Genomic DNA, 21,303 nt, shown 5'->3' on the forward strand with positions numbered 1-21,303 from the left:
TGCCCGCTGAGCAGTGCCTCTCCTGCCTCCCAACGCCGCTCGCCCGCTCCCCGTTGCGCCCTTCACAAGCATGGCCCTGCGGGCAAAAGCCGTGCCCTACACCAAGATGGCGGCGCGGGCGCGACGGCGGCCGGGAGGGACCAAGCCGGCGGTTTCCAGCCGCTGCCCGTCAGTGCTAGGCGGCCTGCCCTTCTCAAAGATGGCCGCCGGCGGCTTCAGCGCGGCCTGGGGGTGAGAGGGGAGAGGTGGTGGCGGCGGCGGCGGCCGGGCTCCGGGAAGATGGCAGAGAGCGAGCAGCGGGCAGGTGACGGGGGGAGCGGGGCCCTGACGGGGTCCTGGGGACTCGGGGGGATTGGGGGGGGGCGGCTTTTTGGGGGGGCGGTTGGGGGCTAAGCTGTTTTTTTGGGGGAAGCTGCCGTAAGGGGGGGGAGAAAACACCTTTTTTTTGAAGGGGTCTGCCCTTTTTGGGGAAAAAGTTCCCTTTTTGGGGCAGGGAGCTGCCCTTTTGGGGGGAGAAGTGCCCTTTTGGAGGAAGAGGAGCCGCCCTTGTGGGGAGGAGCTCCCCTTTTTGCGGGGGGAGCTTCCCCCTTTTTTTGGGGAAAAGCGCCCCTTTTTTGGGGGAAAATCCCCTTTTTTTGTTATAAGGAGCTCCGTCATGGGGCGAATTTCCCCTCATCCCTGTCCCCTTGGTTTTACTGGAACCTATGGACAGGGACAAACCTAACACCAGCTCTCAGGTGGGGAATCAGTTTTGAAGGTTACGTGACCAATCTGTAGCAGATTCTGCACATTTCCTGGGATTTTGGGTTCCCTTTCCCCCGATCTGCTGCTAAGTGCCTCGATGCCAACGCAGCCCGCGGTGTCCTGGGGAGCTCCGGTTCGGAGGAGCCCGGTGCGGAGCCAGGGCTGAACAAATGCCTGTGGGTTTCCTAGGATTAAAATGATGAATTTTAATCCCAAGAGAACTCCCAAATTCGCGTTGTCACCCAGTTTCCCTAACCGGGGTCTGCTTTAATCGTGCTGCTTAAAGTTGTCCGTACAGGAACGTGTTTAGGTTGGGATGCCCAAGGGAAGAGCTGCGTTAAGGATCAGCGCACACGCTAAATGTTACGTTAACTGGGCTCTGGTCGAGCTTTACGATTTAAAATAAATCATAAAATTTTGTAAATACTCTTTGTAGCTTCTTCCTGGAAGGTGCTGGGTCCCATCAAGCCCTTGGGCTGGGGGCTGTGGCTCTGGCCTGCCATCTCCTGAACCGCTCCTGCTTTGTCTTTGCAGGATTCATCCCTTTTAGGGGAATGTGTTTCGTGCCTAGCACCCTAAAAGCCAGTCAGGGTTAGTTTGTCAGGGAGGTTCGGTGCTGCATGACCCGAGGTTTGTCCTCCCTGGGCAGAAATAATGAAACTGGCTGCGTGTTGTCTGTGCCGGCTCCTGCAAACCTCTCTGCCTGGATTGGAAACGTGTCTTTGGGAGTGAAAACAAACGTAACGCAGCCTTGTGCTGCCCCGACGTGTCCTTAGGGGAATGTTTTTGGGGATTGAAAACGATCCTGTGTGAGTGGGACACAGCAGGATGATGGTGCAGGCTGGGATGGGTTTGTTTGCCTTCTGTCTCCTGGGAAATTACTGCTGATTTCTAGGAGGGGAAGGTTAATTCTCCGCTGCCTCTGTTTTACTCCTTCCTTGCATCTCGCAGGCGCCTCGGAGGAGATGGCTCCTCCCATCCAGCAGAACTTCATGATCCCCAAGAAGGAGATAAACATCGTTTCTGACATGGGCAAGTGGAAACGCTCTCAGGTATGGCTCCGGGTTCAGGGAAACCTGGCGAGTGCCAGCCCCGTGCTGGGAACAGCCACCGGGGAAAACCAGGTGTGGGCAAGTAATGAGAAATTAATTGATCCGTGTTAGAGAGGGAGAGCCGCTGCCTGTTTGTAGGAAAATGACTTGGCAGGGAGGCGGTGTGGAGCCTGGCAGCCAAATGTTCCCAGAAAGGTGTGAGCCAGGGAGAGCCCAAAGGCTGGGGGAGGCTGGGGCTGCGTGAGCGTTGCTGCTGCTCCCTGCCAGCGTGCAAGAGTAGAAGCTGGTCGCTATTTCACCCCGCCTAGCCCGTAAGTTATAGCAAAACTGGGTTCACCCCGCACTGTTTGAACTCAGCTTGGACGTGGTCCTGCTGCCTGGCCTCTGGTAGCGTCAGGGTGGGTGGATTCCTGCTCTCCGCCCACCTTGCTCTGTGGAAAGAGCCAAGGCCTTCAATTTCCTGGGTAATTTCTGTTTATAACACGTGGGGCAGGCAGCTTCTCTGCCCTCTGCCTTTGAGGGATTGGGGTTACGGCCCAGACTCGTCCCTCCTGTTGGTCCTGCTGCTTAGGAACGAGTTCTTGCTTGGTGACTGATCTGAGAAGCTGAAATTAGGCAGGTCTCGAGCCAAGCTGTGGATGCAGCTCCCTTCACTGAGGCTCCTGGGCTCACGGGCTTGCTCCTGACCAGGATTATTTCAGTCCAGGAGGGTCCTGAGGAGGAAGAGGTGGCAGCATGCGAGTCTGGCCAGTTCAGAGGCTTGGAGCTGCTCGGGGTTTGATGCTTCAAAAGCAGCACATTTAAAGAAAATAGCAGTCCCCCATTTCTCCATCTCACACGCACACAGGAGAAGAGCAGAAGGGAGAAAGGGGAGATAACAGCACAGATCTGGGAGAAGCAGCGCAGAGCAGAATGTCTGGACACAGCTGAGACTCTGCAGAGCCAGGGACTTTGAATTTGACCCGATGAGAGGCAGGGAGCTGAGGGAAGGATTTCAGGGACGGCGTGAGCTTCCTTAGGACTCTCCCCCCTGTAGTTTTCAGAGCAGAGCTCTCGGTGCAGTCACCGGCTGCCTCCGGGAAGCTGTGCTCTGGGAAGGGCTCCCTCGGGGTGCCGGGATGCTCCGGTGCCACAGCAGTGGCTCAGACAGGCCGTGGCTGCTCCCTCACGCCCTCCCCTCTCGGCTGTGCTCGCAGGCCTACGCGGACTACATGGGCTTCATCCTCACCCTGAACGAAGGCGTCAGAGGCAAGAAGCTGACCTGCGACTACAAAGTCTCAGAGGTAGGAGGGGAGTTTGGATCCACTCGTTTCTCCCTTTTTTTTTTTTTCCTGCTCTTTTTTTTTTTTTTTTTTTTTTTTTGCAAAACGTCAGCCTGCGGTGCTCCCAGCAGGATGCAGGGGCTCTCCGTGTGCCTGTGGGGTAGGAAAAGGAGCGAGTTACAGGCGGATGGAAGCTGCTGGTGGAAAGAAGATGCAGAAGGGCCGTGTTTTGTCCCTGCTTTTGCAGTCTGGCTTCAGCCAGGGGTGTTCTGGTCCTCCCCCGCTGGCTGCAGCCAGAAGGCTGAGGTGTCTGTCATGTTCCTGCTTCTCCTGCTGCCAGAGAGGGAGCTGTGTGACCTTGTCCAAGGCTTTTTCCCTGTCCCTGGGCTTCCTCGCTGCTCAGGCTGTGTTACCAGTGCCCATCTCAGCCCGCACCACGGCTGAGCAGCGCGAGGTCTGGCTGTGTGTGAGCTCAGGGCGTGCCCAGCTGGATTTGCATCCCCAGGTGCCCTGCTCAGGGCTGCAGGGGCCAAGAAGCGTGATACAGAGCCGGGCTGGGGGGCAAATTCAGCCTGTGAGGCAGGATTGCCCAGCGCAGGTGCCAATTGCCTGGCTCTGCCTGGTGCTGGGCCACTTTTAATGCCCGTTCTCCTTTTGGGGGCACAGCAGGATCGTTTGGGGCTGCTGTGGGTGTCGGAAAGGAGGGCAGGCACCCTCTGCTGTCACTGCCTGGCCCCAGGCTTGGGGAAAGCCGTCCCAGGCACGAGTTCTCCCTTGTTGTGTGTTGCAGCGAGGAGCTTCTCGGCTATCTTTTTACTGCTGGAGCTTATCACGGCTGTGCCAGACAGCTGGGAGCGGCCTGCCTGGAGAAGATCTGGGCAGGATGGGAAGCAGGCTGGGGCTGTGTGCTTCTAGAGCCCGTTCTGCTGTGCGAAGGCAGCCTGCCACGATCTTTACCCTGCTCCTTTCTGTCTGAAACGGGCACGTCAGGTCCGGCCTCCCCTTCAAGGAACCCGGGTGTGAATGAAAAACTTGCTTGTAGCTCCTGGGGGGGCCCAGGGGCGATGAATGCCTCTCCAGCAGGCTTTGTGGCCCTCTTTCGTCCCTTTAATTCGGCAGAATGTGCCGGCAAACGCCGCTCCTGCTTTCTGCTGTTTGTGTTTCACCTCTGAGTTCTGTCTTTGTCACGATCTTGCTCGCTCACAGAGCAGTTCCAAGGGAACAAAGCCATTAAAAAACGAACAAAACAAAGGGGGAGGAAAACAAATCCCTCTTCCTCCAACCTCTTTGAGCCGCCAGCCGTCTCCCAGTGGCTGTGTCCGGGCTGTGTCCGGATCCCTCCTGCAACGAACGTGCTCCACGTGCGGCTCCAGCGCAGGCAATAAACAAGAGCCACGATCCCATTGACCTGGGAAGTGGCAGGGAACACGTCCCGTTACCCTCACACGGGGGAGAGCACAAACCTGTGACTCGAGGCACAGGTGGAGCATCCCCTGGGCTGCCTTGTTGATGAGGCTGCCTGCTCGCACGGCTCCGTTTGTAGATCAAGCCGCTCGCCGTGGCTTTTAAAGGCTCGGCCCCTTGTGCCCTCTGCTTGCATCTCCGCTCGGCTTTCTTCTCTTTTTTTTTGCTGTACCTGCTGCCGAGGTGCTTTGGTGCCGTCCCATCTTCCTCCCTGATCAAACGCCGGGGACGCCTTCTCTTTGGCGAACGACCTCCTGGAATTCTTCCTGCTGCGGGCGGCTCCTCCGCGGCTTCCTGCGAGCGCTTTGCCACGGGGAGGAGGGAAAAAAAAAAAAAAAAAAAGGAAAAAAAAAAAAGAGAGCGTGGTCTGCTCTGCTTGCAGAGAGGCAGCCTGGTGCTTTCCGGAGTGGTGTGTGTCGATACCGAGCTGCCTGCTGCAGCGAGAGCTGGATGCTCCGGGGTCTGAGCCCCTTCTGAGCCGTGCTGAGCTTGCTCTGCTCTCAGAAGCCGTCTGGAGCTTTGCTGGAAGCACCCGAGGAGCAGCGAGGGCTGGGCGGGTGGCTGGGGCTCGGGCACGAGGCTGCGGGGCTGACAGGCTGCGAGCTGCATTCTCCCGGAGGGCAGTGCTGCTCCTGGGGATCTGTGCGGGGCCTGGGGCAGCTTTTTAGGGCTGTGACCTGGCTCCGAGGAGCAGCACAGTGAGGGGAAGGTTAATTTTGGCCGTGAGAGGTGCAGGCTTGCCTTTATGCAGCCCACCCGCCTCCCTGGCTCTGGGAGAAGCTGGCCAGCACAGTGACTTGCTCTGGCTCTAGGAAGGAAGCAGCAAAAGCCCTGATTTAGCAGCTCCCTGCTCTGGCAGGGCACAAGGAGCCCACGGGGAGCAGGCTGGGTCCCTGCGGGCAGCCCTGGCTGCTGCAGTGCCTCCTCAGCACCTCCTCCTGCCCGGCCCCTGCTCCCGAGAGCTGCTGACGGGTCAGGTCGGCAGGAGGCTGGGCGGCTCGCCTTTGGGGACCCGTGGCAGGCTCAGGGTCAAGGGGATGCAAAATCAGCACAACGGGAAGAGCAGAGAGAGAGGATGGGGGGGGGGGGGAGGCTGCGGCTGCCCTTGCTTTGATCGCTGGAAAGGTAAAAGCAAAAATAGAGCTTAAAAAAAAACCCAGCCAGGCAAAACGGGGCTGCGGTGGTGTTCCCGTAAGCTCTGCTCTCCCCCTCCCTCCCTCCCCAGGCTGGGGTCAGCCCCGCGTGCCCGAATTTCCTCTGCAGGACAATGGGAAGCTGCTGCTTTTAATAACCTCCCCCCCCCCCCACAACCCCTTAATTTATTTATTTATTTATTTATTTATTTCAAAGGGCTGCCTGCCCCAAACGAGCTGCATCTCTTTAATTATTTATCGGCGCGGCTGAGCCAGCAGCTGGGTCCTGCTCGCCCCGCGTTCACCGGGCTTCTTAATCCCTTTAAAGCCAGCGAGTGGGGAAGGGGAAGGGGAGGTTTTGGCCTCCCCCAGACCTGCAGGAGGATTTGGGGGGGGGGGGGAAGGAGCCCGGCCCCACCACCCGGCTGGCACCGAGAGGGGTTGGGAATCGGGGAGCCGCTCGTAACGAAGTGCTGGTGCCGGGGGGGGGGGATAAATCACCAGCAGGATTTAATTATTTAATGCAGCCCGGTGCCGGGGCTGCTCTCGCTTCACTGGAAAGGGATGCAGCAGCCGGGAAGGGGTAGGGCTGAGCCCCAACCTGACCCAGCTCAGCGGGGAGGGGCTGGCTTTCTGGGGTGCATTTTGGGGTGCGTGCGGACCCTCAGCACCAGCCTCCATCCTGCTGCATCCCTTGGGGCGCCTGCAGCGGGGTCGTTTGTGCTCCCTGCGTGCTCGGCTCTCCTCCTCCCACCCCTGTGTCACCCCCAGCTCGCAGGGAGCACCACCCAGGGGCGCAGAGGTGCTGGGGAGGGCTTCGAGTGGCACTTCAAGGGCTGCAAACTCGCTGGGCTCGGCTGTTTGCTCGTCCTCCCGCCAGGCAGCATTGAAGCGCAGCCCAGGAGACCCAGCCGGCTTCAGCGCGGTCGATGCCTCCAGCAAAGTCAAAGCAGCCGCCCGCTGCTGCCGTCCTCTTTGTCCCCCCCCTTGAAGGAGGAATTCCCCTCTCGAGACGGGAGCCTGCGCCATCGCCCAGGGCCTGCCCAGCTGCTGTGGCTGCTGCCGCCTCTCTGCCTGCTCGGAGGTGGCCGAGGAGAATCCCAGATCCCCCTGGCAGGCTCCCGAGGTTGGCAGCGAGGATTCCCAGAGCTTCCGTGGTGCTGCCCAGCTTGTGAGCGTATTTGCGAGGTGGCGTGGGGCTGGAGCTGCCCCGGCAGCCTGGCTGGTACGAGGTTGAAGCACCAAGGGCACACGAAGGAGGTTGAATTGGGCCCAGCTGGGTGCTGTGCGAGTGCAAACCCCCTCTCTGCTGCTCCTGGCTCCCGAAACACCCCAGGAGAAGGCTGAGAGGCCTTGAGAAGGGAAGTTTCTGAGCAAGACCGCGCAACCAGCCACCGGTGAGGACGTGCTGTAAGCGCTGGGCTGTGCCCTGTGGGACGTGCAGGACCCCAAAGATGCAGCTCCTGGGTTTTGTGCTGGAGATCCCCGAACTGGGCAGCAACTCCCTGCTCGGCAGCCCTGCACGTCCTGCAGCTGGGAGCTTGCTTCAGCTCTCCCTGAGGTTTTAGAGCACGGTTGCTGTTGCAGCTGATGAAAGGCTGTGTGGGCGACTGGAGAGCCTGCCCGGGGCTGGGCTTTGTACTGGGTGATCTGAGGGGAACGAGGATTGCCTGGCCTCTGCTTTTTGGGAAGATTGGCACCTCCCAGCCCTGCTTACCGCCCTTGGGAAGGACGGCGTGGGCTTTAAAGGCCCCAGAACAGGGCAGGGGTGGTGGCGCCTGAGGGGTTGTGTTCTGTTTCATGTCTCTGACCCCTTCCTCTCCGTGTCCCTGCAGCCCATTGAGAAGCTGGTGGCTCTCCTCAACACCCTCGACAGATGGATCGATGAAACTCCGCCGGTGGATCAGCCTTCTCGCTTCGGGAACAAAGCCTTCAGGACCTGGTACGCCAAGCTAGACCAGGTGAGCCTCTTTCACCTCTAACGTTCAGTGCAGCTCCTGCAGGAGGGCAGCGTGTCCGGTGGGGTGCCAGAACGGCTCCAGCACTTTGTGTTACGCAGGGGAGCTGTGAAGGATCAGCCTCTTCCTTGCCACACGTCGCTTGCTGGTGCTGCCCTCCCCTCTTGTGGGACCATAGGGTCTGTGTAAAAGCTCTTGGCTGAGTCTCCCAGTCCTGGATGAGCCTTGAGGGGAGTCCTTTGCTTTGTAACTTCCCGAACAGGTGACAGAGAAGATCAGAGGAAGGTTGTGAAACTGCCTGACTTCCTTCAGCTCAGTGCTTTTCCTTCGCCGAGCTCTGGGGGTGGCACTGGCAGAGCCCAGGCATCGATGTCCCTGCACGTGCTCTGCTGCTCGTCCTGGAGATGACCCAGGATGGGCTGATGTACCTGGGTGGTGGAGGGTTTTTTTTGTTCTGCAGGATGCAGGCGGCCTGCGTAAGCGTTACAGGGAGCTCTCCCAGAATTATTCCAGCTCTGGAGGTGACTTCTGTGCGGGAGAGTTCGCTCCTCAGTCACGCTGACCCTTGCTGTTGGAGGAGGGCACCGCTGCAGCTCCCCTTCTGCAGCAGTGTGTGAGCAGGGGGGGTGCCTTGCCCCTGGGGACTGTGACAGGTCTGTACTCACTTCAGGGAGCCTTCTCTGTCTTCCAGGAAGCCGAAAATTTGGTGGCAGCGGTGATCCCCAAGCATTTGGCCAGTGCTGCCCCAGAAGTGGCCGTGTACCTGAAGGAGGCTGTGGGGAATTCCACCCGCATCGACTACGGCACAGGTACCTGGCTCACAGCTGGTTTTCCTTGGGTAGCAACGCTTTAAAGCCTGTCCCTGCGTGCATTTAAATGTGTTTTAGCAACTCTTCATAGTGCCAGCTTGCTGCAAACACCTTCCTCCTCACCCCTACGTTCATTGTGGGCTAGGACCAAAGGGCCTGGGAGAGAGCTGGGGCTGGGAGCGGGGCTGTAGGAGCAGCCTTAGCACATGCAGCTGTATCACACGGCTGATCCACGACGGGCCATTTAGGATAAAATATAATTGCTGGCGTTGTGAGCAGACTGGGAAGCAAGTTTGTGGGCAGCGGGAAGCGCTCGAGGTCTGGTGCTGCCTTGAAGTGACGTCGCTGCTTACAGGGGGACTTGAAAATGTGAACGTTGAAGCGTTTTGCACCAAAAAGGGTAAGGAATTGCGGGCTAGAGTGATTGCGCAGGCAAATCCAGCCTCGTTGGTGTGAAGCCACGCTCTGCTCCTCTGTCTGGAGGACAGGTGTGCTGACAGGGCTGTCCCCACCAAGCGGCAGGGGAGCAGGATGTTGTGGGTGCAAGGAAACACGGACCAGGGCAAGGAGAGGAAGAGGAGGAGGACGTGGGTGAAAGGCTGAAGAGCTGGAGGCTGAGCAGCGCTTGCTAGGAGAGCTGCGACTCGCCAGCACCAGGGGGAGATGTTGTCTTTGGAAAGGGACCCACGGGCTGGGATTTTGTCAGCCTGGGGAAGGAAATTCAGCCTTTCCTCCCCTCCTGCGTGTCCCGACCCTGTGTCCCGTGTCCTGACTCGCAGTGCCTAGACCCTGGGTACACTTTGTTCGTACGCTGGGAGCTGCACTTTACAGCGTGGAGCTGCTGATCTCGTGCTCTTCCTTGCTCTGTGAGCCCTTCCACCAAAAAAACATCGCTCTGCTTTTGCTGGTTGTTGCTTTCCCTGCTGTTAGCCGGGGGACCGAGCTGCTGAGGGTCAGCCAGAGATCCCGGTACCTTCTGGGACAGCCTGTTCCTGGCAGCGTCACGGGATCCGCATCCTTCCGACACAGATATTTTTGAAGTGGGAGGAAATCTGTTTACTTGCAGATGTGAGGTTCGCTCACATCCTCTGAGCAGACGACTCTGCAGCGCTCCGCTTCCCCTGCTGTGCCGAGCTCCTGCCTTGCTCCCAGCACACCCAGTGCTGGAGCTGTTTTTCCACAGGAACTTTTTTTTTCTCAAAGTTAACAGCAACCCTACAGTTATCTAGCAGATATATTTTGGGTGGGTACTACGTGGGGATGAAATACCGTCATCTCTTGTCCTTAATAGGATAAGGTAGCACCTTAGGGGCAGCTGGCTGGGGTTTTTCTAGGGGAATGGGACTGCTGGGGTTTCTGAGGAGCTGCTGTGGTGCCCACAGGGCTTGTCCTGTGGACCAGGAGCACCGGCATCACCTCTCATCTCTTTTCACTCCAGGGCACGAAGCTGCGTTTGCAGCCTTCCTCTGCTGCCTCTGCAAAATCGGTGTTCTCAGAGTGGATGACCAGATGGCCATTGTCTTTAAAGTATTTAACAGGTGAGGTAACAGAAGGAGAAGGGCTGGAAACGTCGGGCTGTCTGAGGGCACACCTCAGATGCTGTCCCGTTGCAGCTGTCTGAGGTGTGTGAGCTGTCCTGTCCACCAGCCTCTTCCTGTACTTTGGGCTGATCGTGCCCCCTTTCTTCCATCCATCCACACCCATTTGGAAGTTAGGAGATAAGATCTTGGTAACAAGATCCTGTTTCTGGGGTGTGAGCTGTGAAAATCAAGGGCCTGCCATGAAGCCGTATGCGCAATTAGAGAGCGTGAGTGCTGAAGGGCTTGCTGGCCTACAGAAGGGGAGAATGAGAAAACAGAAGGCAAATTTAAACAAAATGAGGAGGTAGAGGTACTTTTACTTTCCCAAAGGGCTGACAGCACCTCCTCTTTTAGAGGCTGGCTGCCTTTCTGGGAAGTCAGTTCAGTCAGGTGCAAGGGATTGAGCTCTGCAGAGGTACGTGGGTGAAGTCCTGTGCTTTGTGATCAACAACAGTATCTGATCAGCTGATCTCACATCTCTTCAGGCATTAAAAGAAATAGTATGTGAAACTACCAGGCCTCCACTGCTCCTCTAGATGTGTTTCCAGCCCAGGAGCTGGAGTTGGTATTGATGAAACCAGCGGACTGGGCGTGTGGAGCCCAGAGATCGAATCCCAGCTGTGTCGCTGTTTGGTGGCATGGAAACAATTTCCTTCAGCAGTACTTCCAGCTTTAATTTTCCACCTGAAAAGTGGAAGGAGTGGTTGCTGTAAGGCAGAAAGCTTCCTGAGCTCTTCTGCAAGTTACGGAGGGGAGTGAGAAGTATCAATGTTTTCAAATAACAGTGGGGGTGGGGGCAGATCTGCACCGACATAAGACTGTGAGTCCCCTTCCTCACACGTGGGTAGATTTGGGGATAGCTGATGTTTCTTCAGGTAGCCTGAACAAACCAGCCCTCTAGCTACAAAGGCTTGGAAATCTCGTTGGAGAGAGGTGATGCTGAATGCCCATTGATTGTAATTTCATCCGAGTGGGCATTGTGCTGGCAGCTCATCGTTTTCCTTCTGTTAACCTGAGTCCCTTGCTCTGTCTCAAGGCTTCCTCCTGGTGCTCCCTCAGCTGCTAAATTCGAATCGTGGTTTTCTGTTGTGCCCAAAAGTGGGTTTGGGACCCTCCAAGAGTCAATAGTCTGTCTGTTTGGGTTTCCTATGTGTTTGGCAAAGGGAGAGGTGTGGATTTTGTGTTTGGAGTCCAGAAGGCAGCCTTGTCTTAACTCCTCTCTTTCGTATCAGGTACCTAGAAGTGATGCGAAAACTTCAGAAGACCTACAGGATGGAGCCTGCTGGCAGCCAGGGCGTCTGGGGCTTGGATGACTTCCAGTTCCTACCTTTCATATGGGGCAGTTCCCAGCTGATAGGTACTAATAAAAATCTGCTCGTGTCCCAGCCTGCCCTCTGCCCTGTCTGTCTGGGTTGCAAAGCTGATGGGGCTTGGGACTGACTTTTAAATTCAAATGTGTCGAATTTGTGTATTACAGCGCCAGGGTTTGCTTGGGGCTTGGATTTTTTTTTTCTCAGCTTTCCAAATAAAGCTGGTTGCCTAGGTTGGGAGATGGAAGGCTTCGTTGTGCAGTACAGCTGTCTTTATTGCAGTACTACAAGCTTTTTGAAAGGCAAGCCTTGTTTTTGGTGCTAGAAAACACATTTTCTGCCCTGGAGAGCTTACCAGTTGCTCTCATTGCTAAGGCATTAGAGTTGGAGAGGAGGTGGAAGGGAGCAGCTCTGTGCTGACTCCTGAAAAACTGTGGTGGGAGAATCATCCTTCTTGTGAAGGAGGGACAGGACAAGACCTAACTGAATGTGCTTTCAGAAAGGGGTGCCATACAGCTCACTTCCTACTGTCTTTTACTCTTTTCAGACCATCCGAACCTGGAGCCTCGCCACTTTGTTGATGAGAAGGTGGTAAACGAAAACCATAAAGACTTCATGTTCCTGGAGTGCATCCTCTTCATTACAGAGGTGAGGTTTGTCCCACAGGGAAGTGCTCCTGACATTAGACAGGCAGTTCTGGCTGTGGTTTTCTCTTCCTCCTGGGTTTGCTCTCGTGGAGGTGCGCGGAAGATTCCTTGTTGTGTCTGAGCTGCTCTCCTTGAATGAGCTGAAACAGAGATATTGAAGGGAAAGCGGAATTAAGCCGGATGGGTTGTGGATATCAAACAAATAGCCTTGGATCAGTCAGTGGGAACTTGGATGGAGAAGACTGGTGCTTGTAAGTGTGCTAGGAAGATGAAGTGAAAGCTGCAAAACAGCTGGGCTTGCCAAAATAACCTCCCTTGCCTCCAGTCGTTGGGCGCTGCCTGGCAGGTCCTGGGCCTCCCCTTGCTTAGGGCAGGCTCCCATACCTCCGTGCAGCTCATTCTCCTCCAGATCTGAGCAGATTCTGCCAGGAGTTGCCCGTTAAATGTGCCTTTTCTTACAAACGATCCGGAGGGGGGAGAGTGCTGAGGTTCAGCCAGCTGTTATCAGGACCAGGATCAGGGCCGTGTTTCTCCTCGTATATTCTGGAGTCCTTGGGCAAGGGACTGGCGATGCTCTGCCTGTTCCCATCCACGGGCGATGTTTCTGAGCGCAGGAGCTCACAGCTTCCTTCTCTCAGCTGCAGCGAGCGACCTGCCTGTGTTTTTATCATCCCCCCCCCTACTGCACGGTCTGGGTAGGGAGGGGAGAACCACATGCTCTGTTGTGGTGAGGGATTTCCTGTCTCTGGCAAGAGAGAGGTGATGGGATTAATTTTGAAGGACAGAGTGCGGTTCTTCCCCTTTGTTCTCTTCGCTTTTCCCCCCCTCTCCCTTCTCTCATCTAGTGATGAGATGAGAAGGGAGGTTACAGAACACAAACTTACCCTTTCCCGTAGGAAATTTTCATAGGAGCCCTTGGCCCAAACCCCAGGAGATGCTGCCTCAAGCCCTGCTGAATCTAGTAGGGCTCGTTGGTGCTGAGCCCCTCGCAGGATTTAACCTTCGGTGCAGATTTAAATCATGCCATGGACAGGGGAGAGGCACTGCCTGAAGGGGCTGAGCTGAGGACAGGAAATCTGCTCCTGCTTCGGCCTCGCTGCAAGCAGGAGCCAAGATGCTCTCAGATTTATTTTATTTTGGGCATCTGTAACGTGAAGACAGCGTACTAGCCTCTTAAAAACCATAAAAACACATTTCTTACGTGTACAGAAAATCCTGCAGTACGCAGATGACACGTGAAGTTAAAATACCCAGCACCAGGCTGCTTCTGGTCGCTCCGCTTTTGCCTGCAGAAACGTAGCTTTTCGGGAGGCTTTTTTAATGAGCAATTTCACTTCTTTTTTTTCCCCACGTTTATTCGGAATCATGGTTTCTCTGCTGAGCTCCTCGGTGCCACCTGGTGGCAGGGAAACCTCCTGTCGGTCACCCCTGGTGTGAGCTGCTGAGGGATTGCCACAGCCTGAGCTGTCAAAGGCATGATATTTTCAATCCGTTTTCCTGCAAGCTCTGTTCCCTTTTATTTTTTTGTAAAAATGTTGCCTTGAAGATGTGATTTTTCCCCCTTAAAACGCTTGGGAAGGTTGGTACTGCCACTAGGGGGTGCTGAGACAGCCCTGAACGCTCGCTTTCTCTCCAAAATCAACAACAAAACAAAATACCAGGCGAAACGATGGAAGGGATTAACGACTTTAATACATTAATGATATTATTTTCTTCCGAGCTTTTCAGCTGAGAACAGCCCTCCTTTAAAGGTGTAAAACAAACAGTAAACACCGCAGCAGCTCCCATACCGGGTCTGGGAGGTTTTACTGACGTGAGAGCAGGTTTTGTTTCAGCCAGCTACGACCAGGGTAGGTTGTTTTTCTTTCAACCCAGCGAATATTCTCGGGAGCAGATATTTTCCTCAGCCTCTGGGTGACGTCTCAGGGATGTGAGCGTACACCCTGGTGGTGGTGGTGCTTTGCCACGTGGATGTTTAAACCTCGGGGCTCTTAAAGTAACACGGCGGGATGGTGGCCAGCCTGAACCCGCTGCAACCTCCTCCCCGAGCACCACCCCGCGCTGCACATGGACACGGCAGCAAGCCTTACGCAAGCCGGAGCGGTGTTGGGAAATCTGGGGGGCGGTTTTTAGACCCAAATGCCTGTTCCTGAGCTGTGAGTGCAGCACAGGGTGCTGTGTGTCACCCCCTGAAGCCACCCAGATGCTCTCTTTGAACAGCACCGTCCTCGTAGGGGGCAAAACACGGAGCCTGCTCCTGAGCCAGCTGAAACCGAAGCCCGCTGCAAGCGCCAGCTCCCCAGGGGGGCACCTAGGGCACAGCGGGCCCCCTCCGTGGGCGGCTGGGCGGCGTGGAGCGGCCGGGGTTGTGTTGCTTTAAGAGCCCAGGGCAGGCAGCAAGAATTTCATCTCCAATCTGGCTTCTAAATTTGGAGGTTTGGGAAGGGAGGGCTCGGGTTTCGGCTGGAAGGGAAGGAGCTGACAGGAAAGCACAGCCTCAGCCGTCCCCCTCCCCCAGTTACTGACAGAGGAACCATTTACAAAAGGCTGATTCTCTTGGGAACGGAGAGGCAGGAACGCAGCGTCTGTGAGTAATTTCCTGCTCAATATGGCTGCTCTGACTCACTCCGTTCCCCTGGGGTCACTGCGGGACTGCAGCGCGCTCGCTGCCGCTCTCGCTCCCCCCCCCCCCAAGCCCGCTCGCTTTCTCCCTCTTCTCCCTTTGTGGCTGAAATGAGCTCATTTTCCCCCTTGTTCCCCATTCTCCTCCCGCCCCAGTTTGAAACAATAGCCGAGCCTTCCCTCGCCGGGCTTCTGGGTCCAGGGGGGCCACGCTCGTGGCCGTGCCAGGGGGCTCGGGGAGCCAACGGGCTGGATGGTGGGGCCGGCTGCCCGAGCTCGCCGCCTCCGCGCGCTCCCCGCTCATCCTCTGCGGCTCAGGAAGGAGGGAAGAAAGCAAAAAACGCACTCGTGGGGGCTGCTGCAAGCTGTGCCCGCACCGAGGATGGCGATGCTGGAGGAAGGTTTGGCGTCGAAACACACACAACCAGCCCTGCCCTGCCAGGGGGGTGCTCGGCAACCCGGCACGCCAGGCTCGGCCACACGCGTGCCCCCTGTTCCCCCGCCACGTGGTGCCCACGGGTGCTAAATCCCACACTTCGTGGCACGCCGGTGCTGTTGTGCTCTGCGGATCTGCCCGTTTCGTCTCAAATCTGCGAGGGAAACACACGGCGGAGGGGAGCAGGAAGGGCTCAGCGGCTCAGCGGTCACTGCCCAGCTTGTGAAAAAGCAGGGCCAGGTTTTTGCAGGGCAGCAGAGCTCCTTCCCACCGGGCTCCAGCCCCGAGGTCAGCCTGCTCGAAGCACGTCGTCCTCCGAGCAGATCGAGCCTGTGCCTGCGTGGAGGGAAGGGGTTAGTTGGTTGTTCAACCCCGAGTGGAGAACGGGAGTCCAAGAGATTCCTCCCTCCCCACGTTCCTTTCTAGCGTGAGCTTCGGCCTTGTGGTTTCTGATGTCATGGGAACTTTGCTCAGGCAGAGAGGCTGCGTTATATTTCTTCTTCTCCCCGAGGGTCTGTTTTTGTTCACGGAGAAGAAGGGAGAGAGCTACCCGGGGAGCCTGCCTGCGACTGTCCCTGATTGCAGCTCCCCCCCCCTCCTTGCCCTCCCTCCTCCAAACCCCTCGCCCTGGGAGGAGAAACGCCGGAGTGTCTCAAACAAATAACACCAAAAAGCAGCTTTGGAGCCTGGTTGGAGAGCGGGGTTGGAGCACATTCCCTCTGCTCCTGCCCGCCCCGGGGCCTCGTGCTCCGGGCAGGAGCTGCCCTCTGCACGCGGGGAAGGCAGCGCGGCCGTCGCTGCTGCTGCTTGTTGTTGATTTGGAGGGGGAATGAGTCATTATTTTCTTGGAAAGCCCAGCGGTGCTGTGCTGGGAGGGCTCCGGGTAGGATAGGAACGGCGTTAAGCCGAGCTCTGCTGGGGGCAGAATGGGGCTGAGGTGTTTTGTTTTTTTCTTTTTAACGTGGCTGTTAAAGGAGAGGTGTGCGTGGGGAGGTTTTGGGGAGCAAAGCGGCAGAAAAAGGCTTGATGTCGTCAGGGATGGTTTGGGAGCTGGATTGCCATGGCTTCATGCGATGTTGGTGCAGCAGGAGGGAAGGAAGGAGGGGAGGGAAGGAGGCAGGATCGGGCGGCACGTGGGTCGCAGGGCCCGGCGGGGACGTTCGCTTGGAGAGCCTGAGCCTGAGCATCCCGCCCGGCCCCGCGCCTCAGCCCCGCTCTCGGGTCTCTTTTCAGATGAAGACGGGTCCCTTCGCTGAGCACTCCAACCAGCTCTGGAACATCAGCGCCGTGCCCTCCTGGTCCAAGGTCAACCAGGGCCTCATCCGCATGTACAAGGCCGAGGTGAGCGCCGTGGGCAAGGGGGGGCCTGGCTCAGCCTCACCCCGTCGGCTCTGCTGCCTCGTGCCCCTCGGTGTGGGGGCCCCGTCGCACCCAGCAGCTGCTCTGTGCTGAACGTGGCTCGGGGAACTTTGGCAGGACAGAAGGAGGCTCCTGCCTGCCCCATTTTTGCCCCAAAAACCAGTCCTTGGCTGCCGTTCCTTGCAGGCGCGGCTTGTGCCATTTCTCATCTTTCCACACGGTGCGAGACGCGAGGCCTCCAAAACGAGGTCTAGCATCTTAACGCACCTTCCTGCTTCCCACCCCGCTCTGTTCCCAGCTGGAGGAGGCTTGGGTTAACCCCATCCCGTGTTTTTAAAAGCCCTGGAGCAGGCTTGAACGCCTCCTGCCCGCCTCCCCTGGCCGCGCGCCGTGTCTGCGCAGCGCACCAGCCTGGCGAGGCCGCGGCCTCCGGGGCTTGGCAATCCTCCACCCGCCAGCCTCCCCAGGCTTTCCTGGCGAACCCTGACCCGGGGAACCGGGCAGTTCTGGCCGTCCCTTATCTCTCCTTCCTGCCGAAGCTAACCCTGAACTTGAGGAAGCGGGGCAGGAACTGCAACGCGTGGGCCTCCAGCAGGACCCGGCCGAGGGGCTCGTGCCGAGGGGAGGCAGCGACCGTGCTAAACACGATGGAGAGGAGCAGGGGTGGCGCAGCCGCCCGCTGCTAGGGGTGTAACATCCCCTCAGGTAGGGCTCGAAGGAGCTATTCCTGCACCCTGTGGGCTCTGCTCCCGTTCCTGGGACGTGGGGCAGAGGCTGGGCGGGCGGCTGCAGCGCACAAAGGGGTTAACTGTGCCGAACCCAGGCGCTCTCCCTCCCCCAGCCCTTCCTCTGCACTTCACATCCTGTGTTTAGGTTCCAGGCCACATACCTCTCTAATCTGCGAGGTGTCACTCCCAGGCCCGCTGGCTCCTTCCGCCCCCAGCTCAGCTTTCCTCCCGGCCTCCGAGGAGGAGAGTTCGAGGCTGGGGGTCGACCCCCCCCCCGAGGGGTGCCTCTGTGCTGGGAAACCCTGAGCTGGAGGCTCTGCTGGGAGAGCTGGGGGTCCTGGCAGAGAGTCCCCAGCCCTGGGAGCACTGCTAAATCAAGCACAGGGTCCCTAAATCCTGGGGCTGGAGCAAGGGCTGCTGTGCTGCCTTGGTTTTCCCACTCCTTTGGACGGGTTCTGATATTCCCCAGGCTCCCCACGCACCCTGCTGTGGTTGGGTGCAGTGTGCTGGGGCCATTTTGCATGCTGGAGAATGCAAAAGCTGCTGGGAAGAGTGAGAACACAAATTTAGGCTAAGGTACAGGAAACGTTGGCTCAACCAAACTGCTGCGTGACTTCAAATTTAGCTTTTTCCTCCAAAAACACTTGCAGGTCTTCAAGGACTAATCCCAAGTGATGGCCCTGATGCAGCAGAGTCCTCTCTGGGCACTGCACGGGGCCTGCATTCACCTGGAAGGGTGAAGAAGAGGGAGGCTTGCTGAGGAATCAGTTTGTGGCAGTGAAGAGGGGAAAGGTTTGGGTTTGTAAAGTTGCTTTTTTGGCTGACTGGCTAGCGTTGAGAGCGAGATTTCCTCCTCACCCTCTCCTTCCTACCTGTGTCTACACCCTCTGATCACAGTTTGCAATTAGCTCAGATGAAATCGAGGATGGAGGCTCCAATGGTCCAGCTCCCTGACACGTCTGGGGGTGACCGAGGAGGGCTCGGCACCGGGAGCAGACCAGCAGAAATCAGAGGCTCGCTCCCACTTGGCAGAAGTGGGGCATTTCCCAGGCCTGGTTTGTTTAACACGCAGTCTGGGCGCTTTGTCCCTTCGCCATCCCTGCTGTGGGATGACTTTAAACAGCCAGCACGAGCCTCAGGCACGGCCATGTGCTCTTGCCTGGATCCAGGCCCTCCAGCGTGCTTGCTGCAGGGTCTGAGGACAGGCAGCAGCTTCAAGGCAGCGTGTCTTCTGCTCTGCGTGTTTATGAAATCTCAAATGTGCCTATTTATAATATAAATATAATGGGTGAAGAAGAGTTAGCTTGGAAGTGCAAGGGCTTTTCTTGTTCTCTCCTTCAAAGGCGAGTGAAGAAGTCGGCAGAACAGTGTGGTTAAAGCAGCAGCCTTGATGTTTTTCCCCTGAGCCTGCTTTTGAGTCTCCTGACCTTTCCTTCTCTACTGCAGTCAGACGGGAAATACTTTCCATTGTAACTAATCCAGTCCCAGTTCCATCTTTAAAGGTTGGACTCGATGCACGAAGCTACTCCCCAGTTGAGTCTCAAGCCAGGACTTCAGCGTGTTTGGGCTGCTGGGAAGAATAGAAAAAGCCTGTCCCCTCCGTCGAGCTGGTGCTGGCTGCGGCAGTTCCGTGCAGAGAGGATCCTCTTGGCACCTCTGATAATCCACACCATTTCTGCCAGTCCTGCTGGAGAGGGGAGGAGGAGGAGAAGTGTCTCCGCTCCTTTCTTCTCGGGCTGCCGATGTGCAAACTGGCACGGGTTCCTTCCCATTCTTCCAACTGCTGGTGAAGTTTCTTCGTCAGGAGCCCAAACCAGTTTGGTCTTCCGTGGGGCTCCTTGGAGCCAGTTGGGCTGACGTTTCCAGCTGTCAGCATCCCCAGTATTCATTTCTCCCCGTCCTTCCTTCACATCACCACCGTCCTGCGCTGCTTCCTCTCAGGGTTTGAGTGGTTGTGCAGAGGGATTGGGGCCCCTCTGCGTGCTTCCAAGTGTTGGGGAGGCTTCGAAGGTGACGTGCCCCGATGGTTATGGGACTGGCTTCTTGATGGTGCCTTGCCTGGGAGGCTTGGGAATTTTTTCATGACTTTTTTCCCCAAGGGCAAATACACCCGTGGTGTATTTTCACTGCCTCCAAACTTATTTTGTCTCCAGCCTGCTTGCGAGCGGTTTGGTTTCCTTGGAAGTTGTCTGACCTCTGCTTCCAACGGGATTGCCCCAGGCCTGGGCTTCTGAGCACAAATCCCACTGCTTGCCCGTGTGGGCAGCCTTCCTCTGCCCGTGCCCTGCGTGGGGTAAGGAGCTGTGCTCAGGCAGGGCACGAGGCTCTTCTCCATGGAAAGGAGAGCTGTGGCTGCCCGGGGATGGATCTCACCTCCCTTTGGTAAGAAAGAACCGTGCTTTGCCACGAGTGCCTGGAGGAACGGGCCCTGAATTTTGTCCCGAGGTCTGCCTGGTTAGGGCCAGGAGCTGGTGGGGTCGGACACCCTCCTGCTGCTCCCCTGCAGCTCTTCCCCCTTGCCCTGGCTCTGAGCTGCTTGTGCCAAGGACTTCTGGACTCCTGTTAGCTTGTAGGTGCTGTGCTTTGGTGGGATGGACTTCACCTCTCCTGTGGAGTAAGAGTCCTGTCCCCAGAACCGTCTGGGAACAGGAGAAAGGCTTTCCAAGACCTGGAGATCTCTTCTTTAGATTGTGCAGTCTAGGGAGGGCAGAACTTGGCCTCCTACCTGGTGGCCGCTTTCTCTTCTCACCTCGCTCGCCGTGCCCCCAGCACCCTTGTGGATGTGTGGCTGCAGATGAGTCTGCTCCACGTCCTGCCCGAGTTTTTGGGCGGTCTGAATCCGTAATGACTCAAAAATAGAGCTCTGAGCGGCTCTGTCGGGCAGGTTTTGGAAAATGTTGCCCTAGCTCGTTGACCACAGCCCCTGGCAGGAAGGTGAGCACAGAACCTGGCTGTGACTTGGCTCACTGGGACGTGGCTGACGAAGACCAGTCTGCAGCGTGATTTGGGCAGCGCCTCGTGGCTGCAAGGTGGTGCCTCAATGCTGGCACTGTCCTGGGGATGGAGAGCCTCCTCCCCGGGGGCTTTCTGTGCTTCTCCAAGGGTTTGGAGGGTGAAACTCTTCAAAAGAAATCGGCTAGAGCGCTGGGAGGCGGCGAGGGAGAAAGCTGCTGACACAAACATCCCTCTTCAGCTCACGCTCCTGGCCTGAATTGCGGCAAGGAAAAGGCTCTGGCTCGGTGAAAGGGGATGTTCAGGGGGTGTCACCAGTATGAAGCGTTACTGGGGCGAAGACCCTGCTGGAATATGGGGTGGGGGGCATCACACTGGGCTCCCACACAAGCTGCTGCTCTGCCCGATCTGCGCCAGCAGCCCCGAGCTCGCTGCCTCCTCCTGTGCCCGGGGGGCCAGACCGTAGCTCCGGCTGCCTGTGCCAGGTGGGACTGCCTCCCCGAACTCACCCCTCTTTTTATCTTCCCCTCCCTCCTGCAGTGCCTGGAGAAGTTCCCCGTCATCCAGCACTTCAAGTTCGGCAGCCTGCTCCCCATCCAGCCCGTGACGTCCTAAGGAGGCCGCGGGAGGAGGAGTCCGAGGCCGCGGAGGCGCAGCGCGGCGCTCTTCCTCCTACCCCTCGCCCCCTTCCTCATCACCTCGCCCGCCGCACGGCCCCTTCGTTCCTGCGCATCCCCATCGGGCAAACCACGGATCCCAAGCACTCGAGAGATGGGACCAGAGCAGCTCCTCCTGCACGCCCCCCTGCTCTGCTGCGCCCGCCGATCCGGGCACCGAGGGGGGTTTGATGAGGGGCTGCCTTGCAGCTGATCGCCCCGTGCTTTCCTTCCCGGGAGGAAAGGGGGTGTCAAGGGGGGGGAAAAGGCACGCGTGTACGCGCTGGGCAGGGGTAACTGCAGTTTCTCTTTTGAATTTCATCGAAGTTTCCTGTCGCTGTTTGGTTTGGAAAGCACTGCGAGGGGTGAGGGGTGAGCCTGCACGCGGCCACCTCTGCTTGCACGGGGGGTTGTTGAGTGGGTAAAGGAAGCTGTAGGGAAGGGCTGCGGGTTGCTGGAAGCCGAGGGTGCCACCTCTCCCTCATCCTAGGTAAGCAAAGCCACCTCCCTCCTCCCTCCTGCGAGCTTCCCTGGGTCTTCCTTTCGCGCCACCGCCTCTTCTCTCGGGTGAAGCGAGGAGTTTGCTGGGCT

The 21,303-nt window shown here is 57.6% G+C and overlaps 1 protein-coding gene and 1 long non-coding RNA gene across 3 annotated transcripts; both read left to right on the forward strand.

Annotated features, from left to right (window-relative positions):
- Window positions 1-244: 244 nt before the first annotated feature.
- PTPA (protein phosphatase 2 phosphatase activator) lies at window positions 245-21,033 on the forward strand. 2 transcript variants are annotated; one of them, XM_084493934.1, is made up of 10 exons: window positions 245-304; window positions 1,696-1,796; window positions 2,993-3,079; window positions 7,491-7,616; window positions 8,305-8,422; window positions 9,861-9,960; window positions 11,235-11,359; window positions 11,860-11,960; window positions 16,251-16,358; window positions 20,597-21,033. In XM_084493934.1, the coding sequence occupies exons 1-10, from the start codon at window positions 280-282 to the stop codon at window positions 20,669-20,671; spliced, it is 966 nt and encodes a 321-aa protein (XP_084350060.1). In that variant the 5' UTR covers window positions 245-279; the 3' UTR covers window positions 20,672-21,033. The 2 variants fall into 2 exon arrangements, with proteins under 2 accessions (XP_084350060.1, XP_084350059.1); XM_084493933.1 differs by having other exon boundaries at window positions 272-300.
- On the forward strand, window positions 16,365-19,089 carry LOC311421713. Its single transcript, XR_014684976.1, has 2 exons — window positions 16,365-17,081; window positions 17,250-19,089. It is a non-coding gene; the product is annotated as an uncharacterized lncRNA (long non-coding RNA).
- Window positions 21,034-21,303: the final 270 nt, after the last annotated feature.

This window comes from Aythya ferina (genome assembly GCF_964211825.1).
Source record: "Aythya ferina genome assembly, chromosome: 20".
NCBI classification, from domain to species: domain Eukaryota; kingdom Metazoa; phylum Chordata; class Aves; order Anseriformes; family Anatidae; genus Aythya; species Aythya ferina.